The sequence below is a fragment of the Bacillus rossius genome, chromosome 5 (genome assembly GCF_032445375.1).
Source record: "Bacillus rossius redtenbacheri isolate Brsri chromosome 5, Brsri_v3, whole genome shotgun sequence".
NCBI classification, from domain to species: Eukaryota; Metazoa; Arthropoda; class Insecta; order Phasmatodea; family Bacillidae; genus Bacillus; species Bacillus rossius.
This window is the reverse complement of record NC_086333.1, coordinates 28,410,795-28,433,877: the sequence shown is the minus strand read 5'-3', so window position 1 is coordinate 28,433,877 and position 23,083 is coordinate 28,410,795. Positions and strand designations below refer to the sequence as shown.

Sequence of the window (23,083 nt, the reverse complement as noted above, 5' to 3'; positions counted from 1 at the left end):
TGGGCAGTTATACTAATAAAGTCACCACCAGCACCAGACGTCCACAAATCTGTCGTAATTGCAACATGCCCAGCAGCTGACAATATGTCTTTAACTTTGGCTCTAACAGTTTCAAGTAACTCTGGAATTTGTTTACCCATAATGTCCTTCCTCCCCGGCAACAAATAGCATGGCTGCAGGGTTTTGACAAACTGCAGAAAACCATCTTCTTCTACGATAGATGTTGGTTGCATATTGAGGCAAATAATTTTCACTAGTGACTTGTCTCCTTCAACACATCGTGGATCACTTCGTTTCCATGTTGTTTGCTTTGCTACAAAGAATCCCAAATCATGCTGCTTTAATTTCTTCTGAGGTGGTTCAGTGAACTGGCAAAAACTTGTTGAAGGTATAGAGAGAGAATCACATTTGTCAGAACCACCAACTTCTTTTTGATGATGCAGGGATAAGTGATTCCACAAATTTGATGTATTGAATGTCCTAGAAGATTTCCCACCACGCAATATTTCTTTACAGCAATAATTGCAAATTGCTTTTGCCTTATCATTGGTTTTTACTTGAAAATGTAACCAGATGTCACTTTTCGGCAGCATTTCGCATTGTAGGCCTACTCACAAAACAATAATGCTAATGCTTATAACCCAGACAGCTCTATACTAACAACACAGGCGGGAGTGCAGCGTTGCCAACCGTACGGTCCTGACCGTACATGTACGGTAATTTCACTGTGTGTACGGACGTACGGTCCTGTCCTTGGATCGTACGCCATTTATACGGTCCAATCAACACAAGTAGAATGTGGTTTCTACCCAATAAAATATTTGACACAATTGTTTCAATAATATCTAACTAGTTTTGAAAATCTCAACATTTCATACACTTCCACGTAGGCCTATATTGGCTACCGTGCGGGGAATACGGCACTTCGTAATTTTTTACCGAAGGGGAATGCCCGTACTATCTGGTTGGAGTTGGACGCTGATAAAAAAAGAGCCAGTCAGTAGTAACAGAAAGGCAATGCGTGGCCGTTGCGTTTCTTGATTGTCGGAGTCGGTAAAAGCGCCGCGATAAAAACGTTTACGAGTGAATTGTGCACAGTGTAGCAAATCGGGTTTAATTATACACAGCAGAAATTAAGTTGGCGGGTATGACCCAACGTGTTATATTACTCAATAGACGACTTGGCCAAGAGCGTTTGTGCTCTGAATCATGGGTAGGAACAGATGATTTTACACAAATAATGTCTGAAAACGTATGTAATAACATGAGCTGAATAGTTTTTATAGATTAGTTTATACATCTAATTCACTCTCATCAATAAATTTTAAAAGATTGCAGAAGTTTTGTTACTAGGCATTTCATCCATAATAAACGAGTCAACGAAAATAACCCTTACTGCTGTTGACAATAAAGGAGTACTTCTCGCAGATTTCTCAGCGATTAAACATATGTTAATAATGGGCAGTAATTTCAAACTTGAATTTGGTGTTTATCTTATACTTTAGCTGGAGTCGTGTTACAAGCACGTAGCATTGATCCTACGGCAGAACGCGGCAGACGTGCGGTTGTTTGTGAAAAAAAAATGCTGTTTCTTCCCAGCCTGCAATCTGTTGTGACGTCACAAGTCGTTTATGTGAGGTCACAAGTCGTTTATTCCATAACTGTGTTGGGTAAGAAGAAGATTTTATTTTGTTTATTTCGTAATTCTATTTCAAGGAGAAATTAAATCATGAAGTCATTATTGTGCAATGCAATAGTTTTCTTTAATATAATCGTAAAAAAAATTAATGTACGGACATGGATCGAGAAATACGGTCCAAATGACATTTTCGTACGGACTTTTTTTGCTGAAGGGTTGGCAACGCAGCTTTTGTAAAACATACGTAACGTCTTAGTATAGAACAGCAGTTGGCGACCATGAAACGACACGGAAAGAAATAATGCCTGTTATACCAAGCAGCAACTTTATTTTTCTTCATGTTTACTTATGGCTACACCACTTATTAAATTAAATATCATAATTATTTTCGTTTATGTTTTCAATTTATGTACACTTAGTGAACTTCGAAATTTCATCAAGCGAAAACATTTTGCGAATATCTGAAACGAATAAATATGCACTAATGACTGGGATTTGTGTACACATGGAAGAATTGTACCGTCGGGATGCATTGCAGTATCAGAAAGAAGAAATAGGCTTGAAATTGTTTCAGTGGAAAATATGCTTCGAATTACTAGGTAATATGATGACATGAAGAAAGAAAAATTACGCCCGCGGAAAATAAGCTTGGAATTACGGAATTGACGAGAGCAAACATCGGTTATCAAAATATCGGAAGTATTTACCGATGTCCGATATTGAAAAATGTGCCGATATTACCGATCTCCGATATCGAATATCGGGCCATCACTAATGTAGATCCAAACTTATAAATTAAGCAACATAGTTTAAACCACATAATATTATTATTATGATATCCTCAACAACAAAAAAAACAATAATTTAAAATTGAGGTAGTAGGATTTTTTTAATATTTATTTTATTATCAGTTAGAGAGAAATAACTACTATACTTATTGTAGTTTGAATTAGATCTGTATAAAATGTTAAGAGTCTTACTTAATATGGATAGTAAAGGTTTCTGTTACCTGTTGACTGTAGGTACTTTAATATCTGTATTGTCAAGTAAGTAGTTACACCTCCTTTGTCATTGTACTCTTACCCTGTTGCTGTGTCAAGTTTGTTTGGCCATCCGGTAGTCCAGATGTCCCACTGTTAGAGCGTGGGTATGCGATAACACCCAAAGTCATCATTTCCACGCAGTCAACATTGGTTCGACCCAGGACAGATTGTCTGCAGGTCACGAAAGTCTCGAAACTCATGAAAAAGTAAGGAAACTGAAGGTCTGGTCATGGAAGTCACAAAAAAAAAGTCCCTAAATAAGCAGCAACTGTGCTGGAAAGCACAAAACTTCAATTTCTATTAGTCATGTGGAAATTATCTCCAAAAATGTTTTTATCTTTTTTAACATCTGTATGGTCCTGCAATTGTAGAAAATTTTGGAATTGCAATTGCTCATGTTTGAATTTTGTTATGCAGGTAGATTTAAAAATCACCCTTTTATAATAAAAATGGTTAAAAGGTTCTGAAAAAGTCCTGAAATTGTTTCTCTAAACACTAAAAATTCTGCAACAGTAATAATTATGTTATATATTTCTTTTAAAGGTTGCATTTACCTGTACTCCATGTATATAATGAATGAGTAGAATTTTTTAAAATTGATATGTGGAATATCATAAAAACCATTTTCAATAGAACGCTTCTTTTTTTGAAAAGCTGTTGTAGATGAATATTTACAATGCCAGAGATTTGGGTAAGTGTGCAATTTTAACTTTTTTGTTACAACACTAATTGACAAAAAAGTAATTGATAGATGCTTTAAATTTGTGTACATTATAAAAAAAACTTTATCTTTTTGAACAAAAAATACCAACTTAGTAATAAACCTCAATGAAGTGCATGGAGTTCTTGGCTTGTAAGCTAAACTCCCGCTTCTCAGTCTATTTATAGTAAATCATATTATGATTTCAGGAAGTGTACTGTCTAGAAAAACATTTTGGCAAAGGAAAATTGTTTTCACAGTTTACTAAAAAATTAGCTTGGTTGATTATGTAATATTATGTTAAATATACTATTGTATGTACATAGCTTAGTTTTTGCTTGTATATTTTTATTCAAAATAATGTTGCTAATTTATGTTTACATTGCAAATGTTTTTTATTCCAAAAGTAATTAAATTTAATGTGACAGGCCCAGTTGTGGCATAAATCACAGAGTCTCAAGTTGTCAAAGCTGTTGTTCCGTACTTGCCAACCATGACCGCGATACGGCATTCCTCAACACACAACTGTAAATTTTGGCTCATTCTGAGGACTCTACCAGTCTAGTGTCATAGGTTTTACCAAGCTTTATTTTTTCTCATTATTCTAAATCCAAAGTACACTACCTCCTTCATATTACACTCCTGGGAAGAGATCATCAGAACACAGGAAGTGATGAAATGGCTGCAGAACTAGAAGGGGTGAAAGTAAGTCCTGGCACTTCTACTTTCAGCTCAAAGTGTTGTGGGTGTATACATGTGTAGATACTTGGAATTACATGAGCAATAACATGTGTTATGTGGTCTCAAAATGACACTGGCCCAGTCCCTTAATCTTTGGGTATGGCGTGCTGAGGTGCGAGATTGGTTGAGAGGTCAGGTGCCTTGCATCATAGTTAACACCTGGCGTGAGTACACCGGGTTTTTCCACAAATGGAAAATATGGCTGACTTTGCAGTGAGCCGGTGAGTTATTCTCCCAACGGTACATTCCATCGCTCCTCCATCACATCGCTCCACCCTTCTTCGTCGCCAGTGACCTCAGCGTGGATGAAACGTTAAGAGTGGTATATAGGGAAGCGGCTACTCAGAATCCGGCGCGAGCAGCACAAAATACTTCTAGCCTGGGCGGAGTTTAGCCATGGAGGAGTGGCTTACTAGGAGCGCGTCCTGGCGAAATGATATCGGTTGGAGAGGGGATGGACTCGGTTTACCCTCCCTCACTCCATGGTCATTCCCTCCTCATGACGGCGCAGTACGGGTCGGGATGTCTCGACAGAATTGCTACCTGCCTGCCTGCCTTCCTGCCTTCCCTGTACGAGCGGAGCGCCGGGTGAGCTAACAGTTGCTACACACAACATTTCATTCAACTCAAATGTCAAATAACATACTGAACACTCTTTTTAGGAAATTCTCTTGTTTCTCATTTACAAATTTTACAAAATTTCTCATTTGGCTGCCAAATGAATTAATTTCCTTCAAACTAAGTAACAGTTACGACCACCTCAGTATTTATTCACCTAAACAAGCAATGTCTTCTATAATTTTAAAGCACCATTGCTCTTTTGAGCATTTAACCATTCTGGATAGCTTAACTCAGCTTTAAAATATCCAAAATAATTACGGTAATGATTCTCTAGGTAGGCACTGAACGTGACCACACGGGCTATACTTTCTTATGCACATGTAGGTGCTGGCATACTAAAAATGAAGGTTCATGAAAATGCTTGTCATGGTTAAACGTTCTGGAAACAATGAGCAAGAATAATTTTCAGTATGAAAGGTGATAAGTCTATGAAGCTAAGTGAGCAGGCAACGTAGACTGATAAATCAAACAGGTCACAATAAAAATTAGTTTGAATGATTATCCCAAGACCAACATTTTCTTGAAAGTACTGCAAAAGCTTGAAAAATATTCACGTTTAATGTAATCAGGATGTAATATTCGGTTTTATTTTGGACGATCTTCTTTTTCCCATGCATTTTATCTTATCGCTTCTGATAGCCTCTGTTATGTGCGGTGGATCCCGAATTTCCATATTTATTGTGTGTCTAGGATCAACTAATTCGGGAAGAACGCATTGTGTGTAAAATAAAAAGAGTTTTGGCTCCATTTTTTCTTTCCAGAATGTGTCGTCTCTGAAAATTTCCAATACTTTTACTTTCTTTTGGCTCGAAGTCCAGATGCCAAACAAGCAAATACCCCTTCTGGTTATGTGAAGCTGACCCTGGACTTGGTAGAAATATTCATGATCTCTTTTTAATGAAATGACAGGACTTTCTTCAGAATATTTTAAATACTTTATTTTGCCTTCTCGCATGGCTTCATTTATGTCCATTTCATATGCCGAAGCAGGACACTTTATTTCTACGAGACGGTCTTCGCCAACAAGGCCATCGGGTGTTGCGGCAAGAAATGGGTGTTCTTGGTCAATAAAAAGACCAGCTTTACTTATATTAATTTTTTCCTGGTCTTCTAGCTGTTTGATGGCTATTTCTTCGGACTGCCTGCCATGTTGTACTGCTGGAACATTATGTATGTCATGAGAGTATATTATGGCTCTTACTAGGTTCTTGCAGCTTGTTGTTGGCTTCATACGTATTACCCTCCCGAATTTTAAAGCTGTCAATAGTTTCCGTCTCATTTCCAGCCATTCTCCACTTCCTGCTTGTAGTATCGTTTCTCTTTCTATTTGACGGCGTTCTTCATCAGTTTTCTGAATATACTGTAATAATCTGGTTTATTCTTGTCGCAAAGGAAATCGTCTGTCCCATGAATCCTTCAGAGAAACGGTGTTGCTGTGTGGAGGGAAGAGGGAGGTTTATCACCGTTACAGATCAGCACTTCCCCTACAGCGGGCAACGTTGAGGTGTGTCAGTGTCATCCCCACCCTGCTCGTCTTCCCGGAGCTTGGCGTCAAATTTCCCGTCGAGCAGCACAAGGCAGACACTAAAAATGCCAAATTAGCCAGTTTTCCTAACCAAATACACTGATATTTAATGCTGTGACCTTATACTTTTAATATACCATTTTGTTCAGAAAAATATAATCTTTTCCAATATAGATTCAAATTTTAATTTTTCTCATTGAATAACTAGAAATTCGTCAACGAATTCCTTGTTTTTACCATTTTTTAAGATATGTTTTGCATCACGATTTCCAAAATATAAAACTATATTGGAAAAACTGCATTACTTTTCTCGTCAGATTAATAATCTGGAAGCTGTAGCTATCATAATTCTCGAGAAAATAGGCTAGTAGTGGACACGTATAACTGGTTTTAAAAAAGGGGTATACACGACTCTTAAGTCACAGTTCATGACGATAACAACTGCCTCACGTTCCAGCCACTCCATGCTGGCTAGCGCCTTTGGTAGATAACACACATTTTCTGGTACCACAGTGATCGCAGAGATAATCAAAATCACATAGTGCCCAATATAAAAGCAACAAAGTTTCTTTTTGGTCTATTTCCTTCATTTAAACAGGGACTTTACCTACCCAAGAAAACCGGAAACAGCCTAATTCAACTTGTCCATCAAAAAAACATATAGTAGTAGTGTTGTTATTTTATTTTCACGATAACTTAAAGGTATGATGGTCAGTATATGTATTTTGATGCTTGCTAGTAGATATTTTTTTCCATTAGACGTGATTGTGAAATGGTGGATGAGCATCATGTTTGATGTCACATATCAAAGGGCCTCTTCCTCTGTACGTCTCCTCTAACAGCGGTGTCCCTACATGGCAGTTGCTGCCTTGCTTCTAGCTGAATCTCTCATGTGTGCAGTATGCTGGAGAGGAGATAGGACTGGGAATCACCGTCTTTGTGGTCCTCCGAGGACCCAAATGTCAGAAAAATATCAGGTGCAAAATGTGCTCAAAAAGTTCCAAGATTGACACAGTGGGCTGGGAGAAATTTCAACCCATGCAAAATTTAAATACAGTAGACTCCAGTGACAATTTAAAATAGTAGATAATTGGTGGGGTAAGCTTACATGTGATATGATACATAGGCCTAGTAAAAATCTTTATTTTCCAAAAAAATATTTTCAACCTCTCCCCCCTCATTTTTGTGTTCAAAACAGTTTAGTGTGGCTAGTTTTAAAACAGTAAAATGGATAATTTAAAAACAAACTTGAAAATAGCCTAAGAATGTCACAGATGGGTCTCTCAAATGTTAGAAATAACTAAAGTGAACACTTACATTTGTGAAAATAAATGTGAAAGGGATACAAAACAAGTATTTTGAAAAGTCTGACACACACAAACTTGCTGTACCCCATGAAGCACAACACAAAACAGTAGTTTTTAATAACAAGCGAGAGAAGTTCTTTATGTACATATAATTTTAGGAATTTTCATATTAACTTTCCAACAAACATAAAAATTGACCATGTTGTCTTGTTTGTACAGTGGTTCTTGTAGTAAAATCTTACTGGAATGACAAAGTTTTTGCGATCAGAAACAACACATAATTATACAGCTGGTATTTAAGATTACATAAAATATAAGAAGGCATTGGCTTTTAATTATTATTTGTACAACTTTATCTGCAAAATTAAACAAGGGCGTACAAAATACATTCCAGTTCATCTGAACTTTAATTACGATTGAATTTATCTTAATTGGTCTGCTGTCATAAAATTTACACATAAGACAATGTCAGCACTATTAATATTTAAAACTTACAAAAGTTCTTTCCAAGCAATTTACAAATTTATCAATTAACTTATCACAACTTGATAAAAATAATTCAAATGTCTTTTACAATCGAGATTTAAAAAAAATATAACTTTTACTTTGTGAAAAATTTCAATAGTTTATACGTGTCTTTCGCTAGTTGAAACTCGCTCGTAATAAAGCATTTATGTCAGCGGGCACTCACCTTCACTTATGGCTTCACACTTGTGCGGCTGAGCGGACAGGTTCACTCGGCAAGTGGACCACTCGGCTTCCCTTACTCGCTCTGTGATCTTTCTGCTACTGTGCCGTGTATTAGGGATTTAGGCACGTTTTATTTAAAATTTTGTAATCTTAAATATTTTTGGAAATATTTTTTTTTTTCTCTCATCTTATTTTCTTTACGGCCAGGCCCTCAGCCTCTGTTCTCAGAGGCGAGCTGATTTTCTTTCCCAACCTCATGCTAGGCTAGCATTCTGGCTAATATTACTCCCGCCTCCAGGCACGTCGAGGGCCGGTAACTTTATTTCTTCGCGTGACCACTTTTGCCTAGAGCAGCTTGTGAAGCAGTGCTGAGCCCTGCTAACTCTCACGAATCGGTATAAGGTTCACTAGCAGCAAGACACGACAGGAGGATCCCGTGGGCCTTGCGTCCCACAGACCATGCGTTTTTTGAAGCCATCCCCCTCCTGCTCACCCATCCTTTCTTCTCAGAAGTGAAGCTAGAAGCGACGACCGCTCGGGTACGTTAACCGAAGTCAAGGCCATCTCAGGCTTGACAGCCGCAGTTACGATTCTGGACTTTAACGACACCTAGCGACGGCTGTGGTCACTAACGCCACTTGTGGGCGTCGGCAGCGCCGACACCAGCGCTCGCGCGGAGGTAACGACAACCTATCTCCCCCTTATGTCTCAGGCCGCTAGGTGGCACCACTGGTTACTCCATTACCCCCTAGCTTGACACTCGTCGGTCACTAGTCGATTTATTAGTACTTCTTCTCGCCACCAAAAGATAGTGCCTCAGTCGCGCAGTCACTCCAGTAAGATCTAATTTTTTTTATGCCGGACACCTTCGGGTGGACTCGGTAATTTTCGGCTCAGAGCCTACCCCCCCCCCCCCCCCCCCCTCCCATTCTCTAGAGACCCCGCGCTTATGATATTCTGGTGATATCCCGCTCTGAACTTACTTCGGTGCGCGCCTCCTGACTGACTGGTACCGTTTGTAACTGCGATCTTCGGCGAATCATCGACATCGCATCGTATATTATGTAGTCTTCTCAGACTAGAGGGATGAAGTCCCTATCTAAAATTAATATTAACCAGTCAGTAGTTTAGTTAAAAGTAGAGAACCTTAGTTTTTTTAAATTATATATATACATATTTTTTTACTCATGATGACTTCCGTGTCTACCGCGCATCGTGGTTCGGGTTTTCGGAGACGAGACACCCTCTCCTGAGCGCCAGGACCAACGCCCTGTTTTGGTAAGTCTTGACGTCATCCCCCCCTTTATTTCCCTCTATTGGCCTTTTGCGCCATTTAAGTATACTGTCTGGAAACAGGTCTAATTCTTTGGAATTTGGACCTCTGTTTCAGACAGGGTTCCAAGCTTGGGGCAGCCAAAATCCTCTGCCAGGACCCACTGGAGTCGGTTCCTGAGCAGAATCCAACATCTTTAGACCTACTACCTCGATCACCGTCTACCTACAGCCCCGGGTGATACCCGCATAATTCTATTATTCTATTCACGAACTCAAAAAAAATAGTGTAACCCATTTAAGACAGCGGACAGTAAAAGCAAGTCGAGGAGAAGAAATTTATATTATGTTTTGCAAGGACTATATGTACAACCCTTAAAGTTACCAATGTTGATTTCATTAATGTTCTTAAGTATTGTTATTTTTGTTAAACATTCAGGGCCGGCCCGATAGTAAATAAGTTCAAAGAATATAATATAATAAGAGTAATTGTGAGGAATTTAAGTAAGATCACTTATCAATGAAAAACAGATGTTACTAAGGAAAATTTAATCTATAAAAAAAAAAGAACAATGTTTAATAAAATAAGGAAGTCTATAGATGTAACAGTTGTTTTTATTTATTTAATATATAATAACGATCCTTTTCCTCCCAAGTGTTCGTAGGGAGTCTCTAAATTTTCTTTGTTTACTCCTAGTGTCGCCTCTGATGTTGACTTTTATAGCTATTAATTGAGGGCCCCAGTATTCAGAGTTTCCAAATCTTTTTATCTAATTACTTAATTATTCTTTAAGACACTTGGGGTATTACACTACTGTGCTTGCTCCCGTCGCTGCAGCACACCTGGATGCCTGCCGACGACGAGTAGTTCACTTAGCTGTACAGATTTATGGTAGGTCATGTAAATTCATGTTCACTGCAGCAATGAACACAACTTTTTTCAGCTAGCACCTCGGTTTTGTTCGCGGATCTTGCTACGTCAGTCTGGTTGTCAAGCGTTTACTTAAATGTAGCCATCTGCACCTTACGCCCGCCGGACACGACTGCCTTAAAATATTCACAGTTGAAAATGTGCTTGCAATTTTCTTCGCTGTATGGTAGGCTTAGGTACAAGTCCCCCAAAGTCTACTTGCACTGCATCTGTCCCTTGTAGACTTAGCTGGTACAACTGCACACGTCCATGACTCGTTATCTCTTCGACACCTGCTTACTCGTTCTCGTTTCTGCGCTTGTCCTCGCTGAAGATGGGCTAAGTCCTTTTCGCAAAATTACATATGGTGTCTTACCACTCGTCGATGGCTAAGTCCAGCTAAAGTTTCACAGCTCCTGTCGCGCAACATGACATGGCATGGCCGCGATTCAGGCGGTGCTCGATGTGATGTAAATTCTGTTCTGTCGTGCTGGTTGCTACCAATCTGCTCACTCATTCTCTGCTGCTGGATTGCTGGGGCTCCCTATTTATACCCACGAGCCTGGTAACGATCATTTCTTTCCAGAATGCTCTATACAGTAGTCGCCCTTGGTCACGTGGCTATGACGTCATGGCTGGCGCAGGCAGCCAACTTCTGAAAGTTGCGACCATACTCGGCGTACACCTAAGTCGCTCACACAATACTTAGTTGATACGTTTCACACGTAATAAAAAAACTCATACCACCATTTGTACCACCACCACATTCCTTAATGGGCATCGTACAAATAAAGCAATGAATATAAATGGTAAGGCTTTTCAGGAAGCAATCAGATGAGCAGCTGAAAGTCTTCATAAGTTTCTGCTACCCTGCGGAGGGAGGAATGAGTAGAAGGCAGCTCCAACAACAGGGGAAAGAATGAGATGTGAAGGAGAAAGTAGGGGAAGCAATAGACTGCTCTGCACACGTAAAACTACAACGAGCAGTTCACATATTTTAAACAGTTGTTGTTTTTCACAGCTTTCCAAAAAAAAAAAAATTATTACTCATAGAGGTTTGGTATTTCTGGGATAGAATACATGAGCTGCAAATATCAGTAGTGGTACAGGCATTAGGTTTCAGAAGCACTCTGCTGAACAGAGCTTCTGCTTTGTGTGAATAACCACATAATACAGTAAAATGAAACCAGTGCTGATTGGAGAGGGCTGTGTGGTGCAGGAGCTGACCGATGTGGACATCCTGCACGAGAGCCAGGAGGGAGCCGACACGCTGATCGATGCTCTGCTCGACCAGCAGATCTGTGCCCTGCTCGTGCAGAACCTGGAGAGGCTGGACGAGAGCGCGAGAGAGGAGGCGGAGGGTGTGCACAACACTCTATGTGAGTCCGCTGTACCCTTCCTCCCGTCTGCTTGAGCGTGTCCCGATCCTGGATTATGATCATCCATAGTTTTCCTAAATCACTCCAGCATCATAACTAGAGACAATATTACACTAGAACCCTAATTTTATTACCCCCCGGATTTAACGAAACAGCAATTTTACGAATACATTCTCGGGTACCATCGAAAAATCTGAAATGATTTACCAGAATATAAACAAACAGTAAATAAAAAAATAAAACAATCACAATGGAAATCTTACTAAAAAAAGTAATTTTTAAACGCACTGCGTATATTTTGTTTGGGTTTTAATACTCTGAATTATGTTCCTATAAAAAGAACAAAAAAATTGGACATTTTGTTTGAAAATGTGGTAGTGGTAGCTTCTGCAACGTGAGTGCGAAGGAAACTCGTCCGACCAAGCTGGTGTGTGCCAGCGGCATCATATCGTCGTATGGCTTATCCCTCCGTCTACTGGTTTACATTCTTCAACCCAGAGATGTCTCCCCCCTTTTTACAATCCAACATTCCCTCCTCTCATACACGTAAGAAAATGTCAACATTCTTCCCTTTCCCCCCCCCCCCCCCCCCTCCCCCAATCCCACCCACACACCACGTGCTAGAAAAGCCAGAACACCACACAGTTTAGTATAGTCCATACCCAGTAAAATTATTATTTTTAAGGCCTATGCAATGTAAATTTACATTTTATAAATACTGTATAAGTTATTATGGCATCAGACATTCACATTAAATTTTTAAAAAACATGAACTAGGTACACTTGGTTCATTAGTTACACAGCAGTATTTCTACTGAATATCACAAACTTTGAAATTTCTTGGATGGAAAAATTTAGCAGGGCCATAAAAGTATTTATTTTACTGCAAATTAACTATACTAAACCTTCCCTCCGCATTTTAACATTTCCGGTGCGCAATGCTTAGCAGCAATTGCAACCGTGTGCAGCGTGAGAAAAGAATAACAAAAGAAATAGAGTAGTGATTTTCTCCCCTTATGGCTAATCACCGGAAACCCATAGGTACCCTGTTTTTACGACCTCTTACGGTCCCTGGGAATAGGGTCATAAGTAGGGGTGTGAAATTATGGTTTTATAATTTAGCCACTTTCGTTTCCAAAATCAACAATTTCGGTGTTTTGTGTTTTTATAGGAATTTGCAGCAGAAAATAAGGATAAAAATATACGTATTTTTAAATTTGTAACCATGTACACTGTAATGCTATCGGAAACACTTTAAACTGTTTTAAATGGACTATTAACTTTATGACTACTCAATAAATTTACATAGTTTCACCACTATACGCATTTAATCTCTTTTAAAAACAATTTCTCAAGTGGTATATTTGCAGAGATAAACGCCTGTGTAGTTTTAATGATGAACTTTTCTGTCTTCTCTCATTTTTTTGGCAACAGTAGTCACTTCTTCCATCGTGGCTAAACGTTTGCTGCTGACACCAGCTGCACTTCCTAACCTAACTTTAACGTGGTGTTTACTGTTGACGTTTTACAACAGTGTCGCACCTTTCGTGGTCAACTCTACAATTGCACCACTTGCAAATACAATCTTGTTAGAAGCATATAAACCCTCACATTTAAATTATTTTGCTCGGGACTCGGCAGTAGGCTTTAATTTCGGCATTGTTTTGAAGCAGCAACGTAACGTGTGTACGTGACAAAGGACTGCCAGTATTTACGCGTAGCCAACGTTACCAAGCCAAAATTGTAATAAAAATACCAGTATCTATAAGTGCTGGTAAAATAAAATTACAATGAAATTGTGTTACGTTTTGAAGAAACTAAACGTATATTAACTCGCGCGAAATTAGTTGGAAATTGACTTAATATTTAACTTTTTGAAATTAGTTTTAAGTCGCGTTCATGAAGTTATGTGTTCTCGTATGTTGGCGATTCTGCTAAAACAAAGCGAACGTTAGAACGGAATAATATTTATGTTGTTACCTCAGTGAACGTGATATTTAACCATTTATCAATGTTAAAAATGCTAAGAAATTAGTGCATTCATAAAAATAAAAGAATGTATATATGTATAGTATTTTACAACGTCAAAACATGTTCACCGATATAGCTGATTTACGATGTATATTGTTTTTCAGATTTAGTAGTTTAAAAAACGTATTTTCGTTTTATGTCGTTTTTAAGTCCAATTATCGCGTTATTTCGCGTTTTTTCGCGTAAAAATGGTTACACCATTTTTTCACACCACTAGTCATAAGCTAGGGCAGGAAGGGGGTAGTCATAAACATTTTCGAAGGACTGGTCTTTCCACCCATCGTCTAACTGTTATGTCAAAATATGCCATTTTCACACCAAGTCCGTGTTCAATAGTCTCTGGCAAAGGAATTGACAAGTTTTGAAACTCATATGTAAATTTATTTTAATAGCAGGCACCTTCTGAAAAGGAAGGATACCCAAGTAAAGCATGTTGGACCACCTACTGTCACCAAACAAAGCATAAACATGGGGCAATGCGTGGTGCGTATGTGGCTAATAGCTGTTACGTTGCTTTGTTATCGCCGTGCGAGCAGGCAAGACGAATGTTAGGGAGTCTGGAGGAAGGGAATGCAGGAGAGGACATGGCAGCTAGTGTTTCCGGCTAGGGGAAAAAGTGGTGTAGCTTTTTTTCATTCTGTGAAGCTTGGGAAAAGATAATTGCTTCAGCTGTCAAAGTAAACATCACCGGCAGCAGTTATAAAGGACGAAGGGGCGGGCGCGCATCCGGTTGAGTCACTGTTAATATCTTCTCGAAAAGCATGTGGTTGCATTTCGGATTAACAGATTCCTCTACCTGATCCAAACAATTTGCTTAGCCACATTTTGAACAAAAATAACCACCGGCCAGCGTTGTGCCATGTTTTACGGACATGTTTTATTGGTTTGGTGACAGTTCTAATATATTTTTACTCTTCTCAGTAAAATTAAACAAGCAGATAACGCGGCTGTTAACAAGACCAAGCTTCTAAGACGGGCCTCAGTGCAGATAAGGATGGATGGACTGGCTGGGTGGGTTGGAGGGGGAAGGGGTCCATCGGATTACTTTAATCGTTTTATTACTAGTATTTAATGGTATTTTATTTATTAAGACAAAATACACAATTAATCCCGGATATATTTGTTTCAAAAAGTAAAACAGTATTATTTCTTTGATAAGGGGGTTCAGAATGGGCCACTCCCCCCATTTTACAAAGGTAGTGATTTTTAGGGTTCTGCGAATATTCGAAATTTCCGAATTCGAGTTTGAATTTTTTGATATTCGATTCGTCAATTCGAATTGAATTCATTTTACAATAATTTGACTTGCAAAATCTGGCTCGGATACACTAATTTAAGACTTCCCCTCCCCCTCCCCCTCCCCCACCCCCCCATGTTTAAAAGAAATGTAAATGGGCGATTACACTTACAAAAATTATACAGTGAAACCCCTTACTTACGTTACCATTATTTACGTTTTCCCTTTATTTTAACCATTTTATTTCTGTCCCGTTTTAACCTCATTTGATGTAATGCAATACCTAAATTCCCGTTGTTTACAACGGGCCTATTACTTTACGCTGTTTACGCCGTTCGTTCTGATAAAACTGCTTACTAACTTAATTAATCCTATTACAAAGTAATCTGATGTGTAAATCGTGTTTTAAAGACGTTTTTAAAAGTTATAAACTTCATCTTTAATGTCACGGGAGTGGCTTTATACCGCTTATAACAACGTAAGCAGCACCAGTTTGGGTGTGTTGATTCCTGTATTCCCGTATAGAGTCGCGCACGTAGTCGAAGATTGATATCGATAGCTCGCAGACTGCATGCACGCGCGCGCTCTGTCAGGTACCGAGTTAACCTGCACGATTGTTATGCGTATAGTTACAAATCACGTTCTTGTTACGGGTTTTTTTTTCTTTTTTACGTTGAATAAAATGGTTTTATTGCATCACTCATTACTTTAAATTATTTGGCGTGCTTTCGCAAAGTATACTTTTTAAATATTTTTACTTTCCATGAATAGGTTTTGTTTTTATGGATTACTTTTACATTTTTTTTTGCTAAATAGTAGCACCCACGGTCTCACCCCTAATTTTCTAACTTGATTTTAGAATAAAATGTGCATTGCTTAAGCGATAAAAATGGTAAATTTGTTATTTTTCTTTTGTACACCTTCCTTATGCTGTGATATTTTTATTAATATTTTTATCCTTGAAAGTCAAACATGCTAAATAAGGTGGCAGGCAACATAGTTACCAGCCGCAGATAATTGTTGTTGCCGCACCATGTCGATGAACTCACCTTTCTCCATGACAGTTTGAAATGATTTGCGAAGTGATTTATGTTAGTGCTACACTGACCATTAATAGTGACAAGAAATTTTTTGCAGAGCACCTTTTTCACTACAATTTAGCATGCTGTTACTCTCTAATAAAAAAAAATTTACTAAAAGTACTCCATATATAGAATCATTGTTATGATGCAAGGTACTTTGCACCATTGTTATACTTTGTTCTTTGAGTAGTGATATATAATTTTTGAGAATCTGGTTGTGCTTCTTCAATATAGTCTCACTTTAATTTTTATTTACTTGATTTAAACTGTGAATTATGTGACAAGTTTTTCAAAGGTGGTATGTTAAAATTTTTTAATGATCTATGTTATTTTCATAAATATTCTCAAATTCGATTCGAAAAAAATTCTAAACTCGAGAATTTATTTGAAATTCGAATCGAACTCAAAAATCACAATTCGCAGATGTCTAGTGATTTTACGAATGCAATCTTTGTAACCATGAGCGTACGTAAAATCAAGATTCTAGTGCAGTGCTGCCACCACTTTGAAAACAATATCCTTGATTGAAATGTGAAATATCCTGTAATATCCTTGTTTTGAATATAAAATATCCTGTAAAATCCTGTACATTAAAAAATACAAAAAAATATGCAATTTTTATGAAAATTCCTTGATCATAATGTACATAACTATACTTCAATCAAAACAATTCAATTTTTAACACTTTATACAAGTATTTACACACACGTAGCCTACACTTCACTACTGGCAGTATTTAAATATCACTTTTTCATATGTTGTACCCTATTCCTAATTTCTTCTGTTGGCTGGAATTCTGCCATATTCTTCCTAGAAGAGATATGCAACAAAGCATTTGGCATTGGCGATTCAAGACATGACCTGTGCGCTGTCTTGATAAGGTTGAGCTTACTAAATATCCTTTCCACCCCTGCATTGCTGTGTGGAAGAATAAGCATTACCTTTGCAAGTTTACAAAGCAGTGGAAAACGTTTTCCCATTAATTTCATACTGTGGCACTTTATGCCAGGCCTGTCACTAGGGTTCTGCGAATATTCGAAATTTCCGAATTCGAGTTCGAATTTTTTGATATTCGATTCGTCAATTTGAATCGAATTCATTTTACAATAATTCGACTTGCAAAATCTGGCCCAGGTACACTAATATAAGACATCCCCCCCGACCCCAATGTTTTAAAGTAATGTAAATGGACGATTACATCTTTCACTTACAAAAATTATACAGCGAAACCCCTTATTTACGTTACCGTTATTTACGTTTTCCCGTTATTTGAACCATTTTATTTATGTCCCGTTTTAACCTCATTTGATGTAATGCAATAAATTCCCGTTGTTTACAACGCGCCTATTCCTTTACGCAGTTTACACCGTTCGTTCTGATAAAACTGCATACTAACTTAATTAATCCTATTACAAAGTAAATCGTGTTTTAAAAACGTTTTTAAAAGTTATAAACTTCATCTTTAACGTCTCGGGAGTCACTTTATACCGCTTATAAAACGTAAGCAGCGCCAGTTTGGTTGTGTTGATTCCTGTATTCCTGTATAGAGTGCGCGCACGTAGTCGAAGATCGATATTGATAGTTCGCAGACTGCATGCACGCGCCTATTGCTTTACGCAGTTTATGCCGTTCGTTCTGATAAAACTGCATACTAACTAAAATAATCCTATTACAAAGTAATCTGATGTGTACATCGTGTTTTAAAGACTTTTTTAAAAGTTATAAACTTCATCTTTAACGTTTCGGGAGTCGCTTTATACCGCTTATAAAACGTAAGCAGCGCCAGTTTGGTTGTGTTGATTCCTGTATTCCAGTATAGAGTGCGCGCACGTAGTCGAAGATCGATATCGATAGCTCGCAGACTGCATGCACGCGCGCGCTGTCAGGAACGATCATTATGCGTATAGTTACAAATCACGTTCTTGTTACGGGTTAATTTTTTTTTACGTTGATAAAATAGTTTTATTGCATCACTCATTAATGTAAATTATTTGGCGTGCTCTCGCAAAGTCTACTTTTTATTTTTTAAATAAACGTACTTTCCATGAATAGGTTTTGTTTTTATGGATTACTTTACATGTGTTTTTTTTTTTTGCATAATAGTAGCATCCACGGTCTCACCCCTAATTTTCAAACTTGATTTTAGAATAAAATGTGCGATGCTTAAGTTATAAAAACGGTAAATTTGTTATTTTTTTTGTACAACTTCCTTATGCTGTGATATTTTTATTAATATTTTTATCCTTGAAAGTCAAACATGCTAAATAAGGTAAACTGTGATACTTTTTATGGTCTTCCCTTTATTTTCACTTTCCCGCTTTTTTAATTTTTTTTTTCAAATTTCTTTTTATATTCTCAAATTCGATTCGAAAAAAATTCGAAACTCGTGAATGTTTTTGAAATTCGATTCGAAAGGAAAAATCACAATTCGCAGATGTCTACCTGTCACCAAATTAGGTTCCTAAATCCTCTTTACAGCATTTAAAAATCCTGTAAAATTTATAGCAGTAATTGAAATAATTTATTTTTCGCGGTAATTTTAAATATACAGTAAACTCCCGGTATATCGCGCCCCGATTGATCGCGGAATCGGGTATATCGCGGGTCAAACCATGTCCCCCAGTCAGAAATGAATAATAATGGAATAAATGGTTGATAGCAGATTAGGATAATTTTGCATTGTAACTAACAAACTAAGCATCGGGCAGAAAAAAGCCTAGGCGTAGAAAATGTCCGCAGTGAAATTCTAAACAAGATATCTCCGTACATTATTCCTCTATCTTGTAGTGTTTTCAAATTATGGTCCAATCCAGCCCAGTGATATTTTCTGAAAGACTAGTTCTTAACGTCGCTTTATCTCACAAATGAAGCAGGGGATCTGATAAAGCCCACCGTCCAGCAACATTATCCAGCGTGACTAGGCTGGGGATTGATGTTGGATAGGCTTGGTTGTCGGCAAGCGCTGGGTAGGGAGAGGCTAGCCGAGAACATGGAGAGAGGTAGAGATTAGAGCGGGCAGAAACAGGCCGAGGGGGAGTGGGGGAGGGAATGTGTTCACGCAGCACACAGGCAGAGCATGAGTCACTTGACTGAGCAGCGTCCCTGCGTACAAGGCAAAATCAGGTAGTCCGGTGTTTAAAATTCCACTCCAGAATCATAATTGGTACATCTGTATATAAATGTTTTGTTACAACTTAAACCTACAGACGTTATATTATTGGGTAATTCATTGTATTATACACGTTCATCTTTTTACTTTGGTATAATGTTTTAACATTAAATGGTAAAGTAAATCAGCTAGCGTATTTTTAATCTTTGCCCAGGAATTCCCAGTGGTCCAATACTTACGTGAACCATACTGTACCACTTTTGCCGTGAGGTCGTAAACAATTCCCGGAAATGTTTATGTGTAGCGGTCTCCCGACCTTTAACCAGAGGCTGGGGAATATAATACTTGCCGATCCGAGCAACACACACTCAGCAACTCGACACAGTGTTTGGTGAAATAAGTAAAGACATAGTTTAACACGGTTTTTAATACGGCGTCACTGATTGCGCTAAAATTAAATTGGCGCAATTTTTGTTTCCCACACGTGACCATTTATAATTTACTGTAAGCATGGATAATAAAGTTTAACCACTTGACACGATAGACGATTCTTTATTTTTTATTTTACGAATGCTAGAATAGTTTTTTCCTGTATCTGCGGCCTACTTCTGCAAAAGACAAGCTATCTGTAAGTAAATATAGAATTTTTATTTTGTCAATCAAACTCGGTACTTTGCGATTCATATTCGGTTTGAAGTATCACTACGGCCTTTCTTTTTAGAAGACTTCGACCACAGAATCGTGTGTAACCGCACACACTGCACTTACTTTGTTACGGACACTGACGAAGCAGATACTGTGGCTGACACCACGAGACTGGCAGCAGCTTGTGTGCCGCACGTGTGTATGGCGGCGTGTGGCGCGCTCGTAGGCCGTGCGACAAACTGTGCGCGGCACGCGGAAAAATAAAAACAATTCAACATTTAATATTTATCTTTAAAATTTATTATTTTTCTTTTTTCACCCGCGTTTAGTGAAAACTGCGGATGCAAAGTCCGCACAACGGCGGGCCGTCTATACTGTGCGTGCTTGCCGACCTATTAGAACACAGGCGGTGTTTTATGCCTTTTGACCTTGGTCACATCGAAACATCGCGGTTATGCAACAACGCGGGTAAAAGTTATGTCCCCCGACAACCGCGTTAAATAGGGAGTTTACTGTACATTGCATTCCAAAACATAATTTAAAAAAACAAAATGAATGTAAGAAATTGTTAAGATTTGCCACTTACATTACAAAACTAATAGCTGGTATCACAATAAAATGAAAAGTATAGGCTTTGGTGCTTTTCTTATTTACAAACTATAAATACATCCATACAACTGAAGTTATTTACAAGTTTAAAAAAAGAAATGTATTTCACATCATTAACTAGCTACTTTTTCATGTTCTGTGCTCTTTTCCGCATCTCATCAGTGGGCTTGAAAGCCAGACCTGCAGATGTTCTCATTTTGCAATGCAACAGCGCATTTAACATTGGTGATTCCATTGACGATCTGTGAACAGTTTTAACCATCTTGAGATTGCTGAAAACCCTTTCCACAGCAGATTTTCTCTAGTTGCAGTACCACTCAAAGCCATTACTTTGTACAGATGAGTTTCAACAATCTCAGATGGAAAGAACCTTGCTAACTACAACCTGCCTAGTGACTGTATCATCAGTTAATTCATCAATCATCAGTGTGAAAAATTGTTTTTTCATTGCATAGGTAACCTAATCTGCAGCTGATGTACCCAAAGATTGAATAATTATCTGGCTAGTTTTAGTGCGAGAACAAGGAAAGTTTCTTGTGATTTCACTATCTGGAAACATTTGCGGGACAAGTTTCGTGAAATTATCACTGAGTTTCACAGATAAATTGTTTTCACAAATGAAGTTCGCCCATAACAGTTCCGCATCAATTATTTTGTTTGGTTTGGTTACAAAACTCGTCAAAGAACAACTCTGATCAGCAGCTCGTTGGTTTTTCGCATGAACTTGCGTCTTCAAGCCGCCCTTTGTCACGTTCAGTTCCGAGTTGCAAGTCGAATAAACGGCGGAAAATTCAGTTTTGCCACGCCTCAACCATTTCAATTCTTGCTCTCATTCTTTACGATAACGCTGTTTATAAGTGACCTGTCTGGCGAAGCCTTTCGTTTTTTCTCCATCACAATCAGCTAAGACCAAAACTACTACTTAAATCACGTAAGAAGTTTGTAAACAAATGCCGCACCTAAAACATTGTAATGGCAAAAAATACCAATGTTTAATGACGCCATGACACTTCTTAGCGTTTAACTCAACAAACAAAAAACATTTCCCCCGAAACCATAGATATTGTACTTCATGAAACGATATGTGGGAGTAAATGTTTTAGGTTTGTGGTTAAACGATTGGAAGTTCCATGGCGCTACACACAATGTGAGTGTTTGCTTTGCTGTTGGATGCTTGTATGGTTTGACAACTTCAAATAGGTATTCGAATGTAAATATTTACACGAACGAAATTCAAATGTGAAAATGACGGCGAAGCGTCGTAAATATCCGTGAATGTCACCGTTTATCCGTTAGTCCGTTTTAAGCTTCAAATATCCGTGAAAACGGATAAAATCCGTAAAAACGGCAGGCCTGTTATAGTGTATATGGTGAATAGTGATATAACTGCAATAACACTGCAAAGCATGTCAGTACAAGGTATAACACCGAAATGCATTTTAATACACCATTTAGCATAGAAATTTAACTAGAAACATGAAATAAATCAGCACTTTGACAAAACGTATCTCTAATTACAAAAAAAAATTAATCATTTAAATTCATTGAATTCAATTTATTTAGCATGAATTTGTACTAAAATGGATTGGAAAAAAATTAATATTATACTGTTTGAACTTGCATGGCTTACTTTAGTAACACATTTTTACATTAATGATGGCACACATTTCAAACACACAAAAATTTCCATTGAATTTTTATTTTTATGAATCGTTCTGTTCTAGACATGCAAATTAGGTACTAATTTACTAATGATTATACTGTATAAGTGCATCAAGTGTCAGTAAAGATGAAACTATTTTGGTAAAATAAACATTAAGATTTTGTTTTGTTGAATAATACAGTTTGTTTTATGAGTAGAGACAATATATAAAAATAAAACAAAAACACACAATTATCCTTTTTTTAAAAATGAAATTGCCCAAGAAATAAAACCATCAAATCTTATCTCTGGTCATAGCCAATTCCTTCATCAATCTCCTCAAGTTGTAACGTAATATTTTTGCATGTCCAATGAACTCGTGCTTTAACAAGGTCCAGATTTTCACATATAGTTTGTCAAATACCATCTACACCAAGTTAAACATTTTCAAAGCTGTTTTAACACAAATGAGGTATACTTTACCCTCGTGTCAAATTAATTTTAAGTTATTCTGTCACTTCCGCCACGTGTGATGATTCGCTGCCTGTATTGTTAACTTGCGACACACCCCAGTGCTATGCCAAGTCTGTGCTAAGTTGGCTGGCCTCCTGCCACACCTTTCATCTGTCAGCAGCAGCGGGGAGATGCGGGAATGTTGCCCAGACTAGTGCTCCGACTGTGATCTCTTTCTTTGAGCTCAGCTTTGCTGTGCTTCTCCCAACATTGGCTCTCCACTCTGACCACGTGTCCACAACAAGTGATTGCAAAGTAGAGTCGATTGCTTGAATTTCCGGCAAAATTATTTATTGCTTTTATAAATGGTTAGCAGGTTTTTAGGGAATAATTTTTACGTTGACATCGGTGGCATTTAGTTTGTTATTGAATATTGATATAACAGGGT

General features: G+C 37.9%; 1 protein-coding gene across 3 annotated transcripts in view; it reads left to right on the top strand.

Annotated features, from left to right (window-relative positions):
• The window catches only part of LOC134531671 (beta-catenin-like protein 1), a 95,518-nt gene that overhangs the window by 18,313 nt on the left and 54,122 nt on the right, over positions 1-23,083 (top strand). For all 3 annotated transcript variants that reach the window (XM_063367458.1, XM_063367457.1, XM_063367459.1), the window contains exon 5: positions 11,668-11,827. In XM_063367458.1, the coding sequence (XP_063223528.1) occupies positions 11,668-11,827 (160 nt within the window). The remainder of the gene's footprint in view (positions 1-11,667; positions 11,828-23,083) is intronic.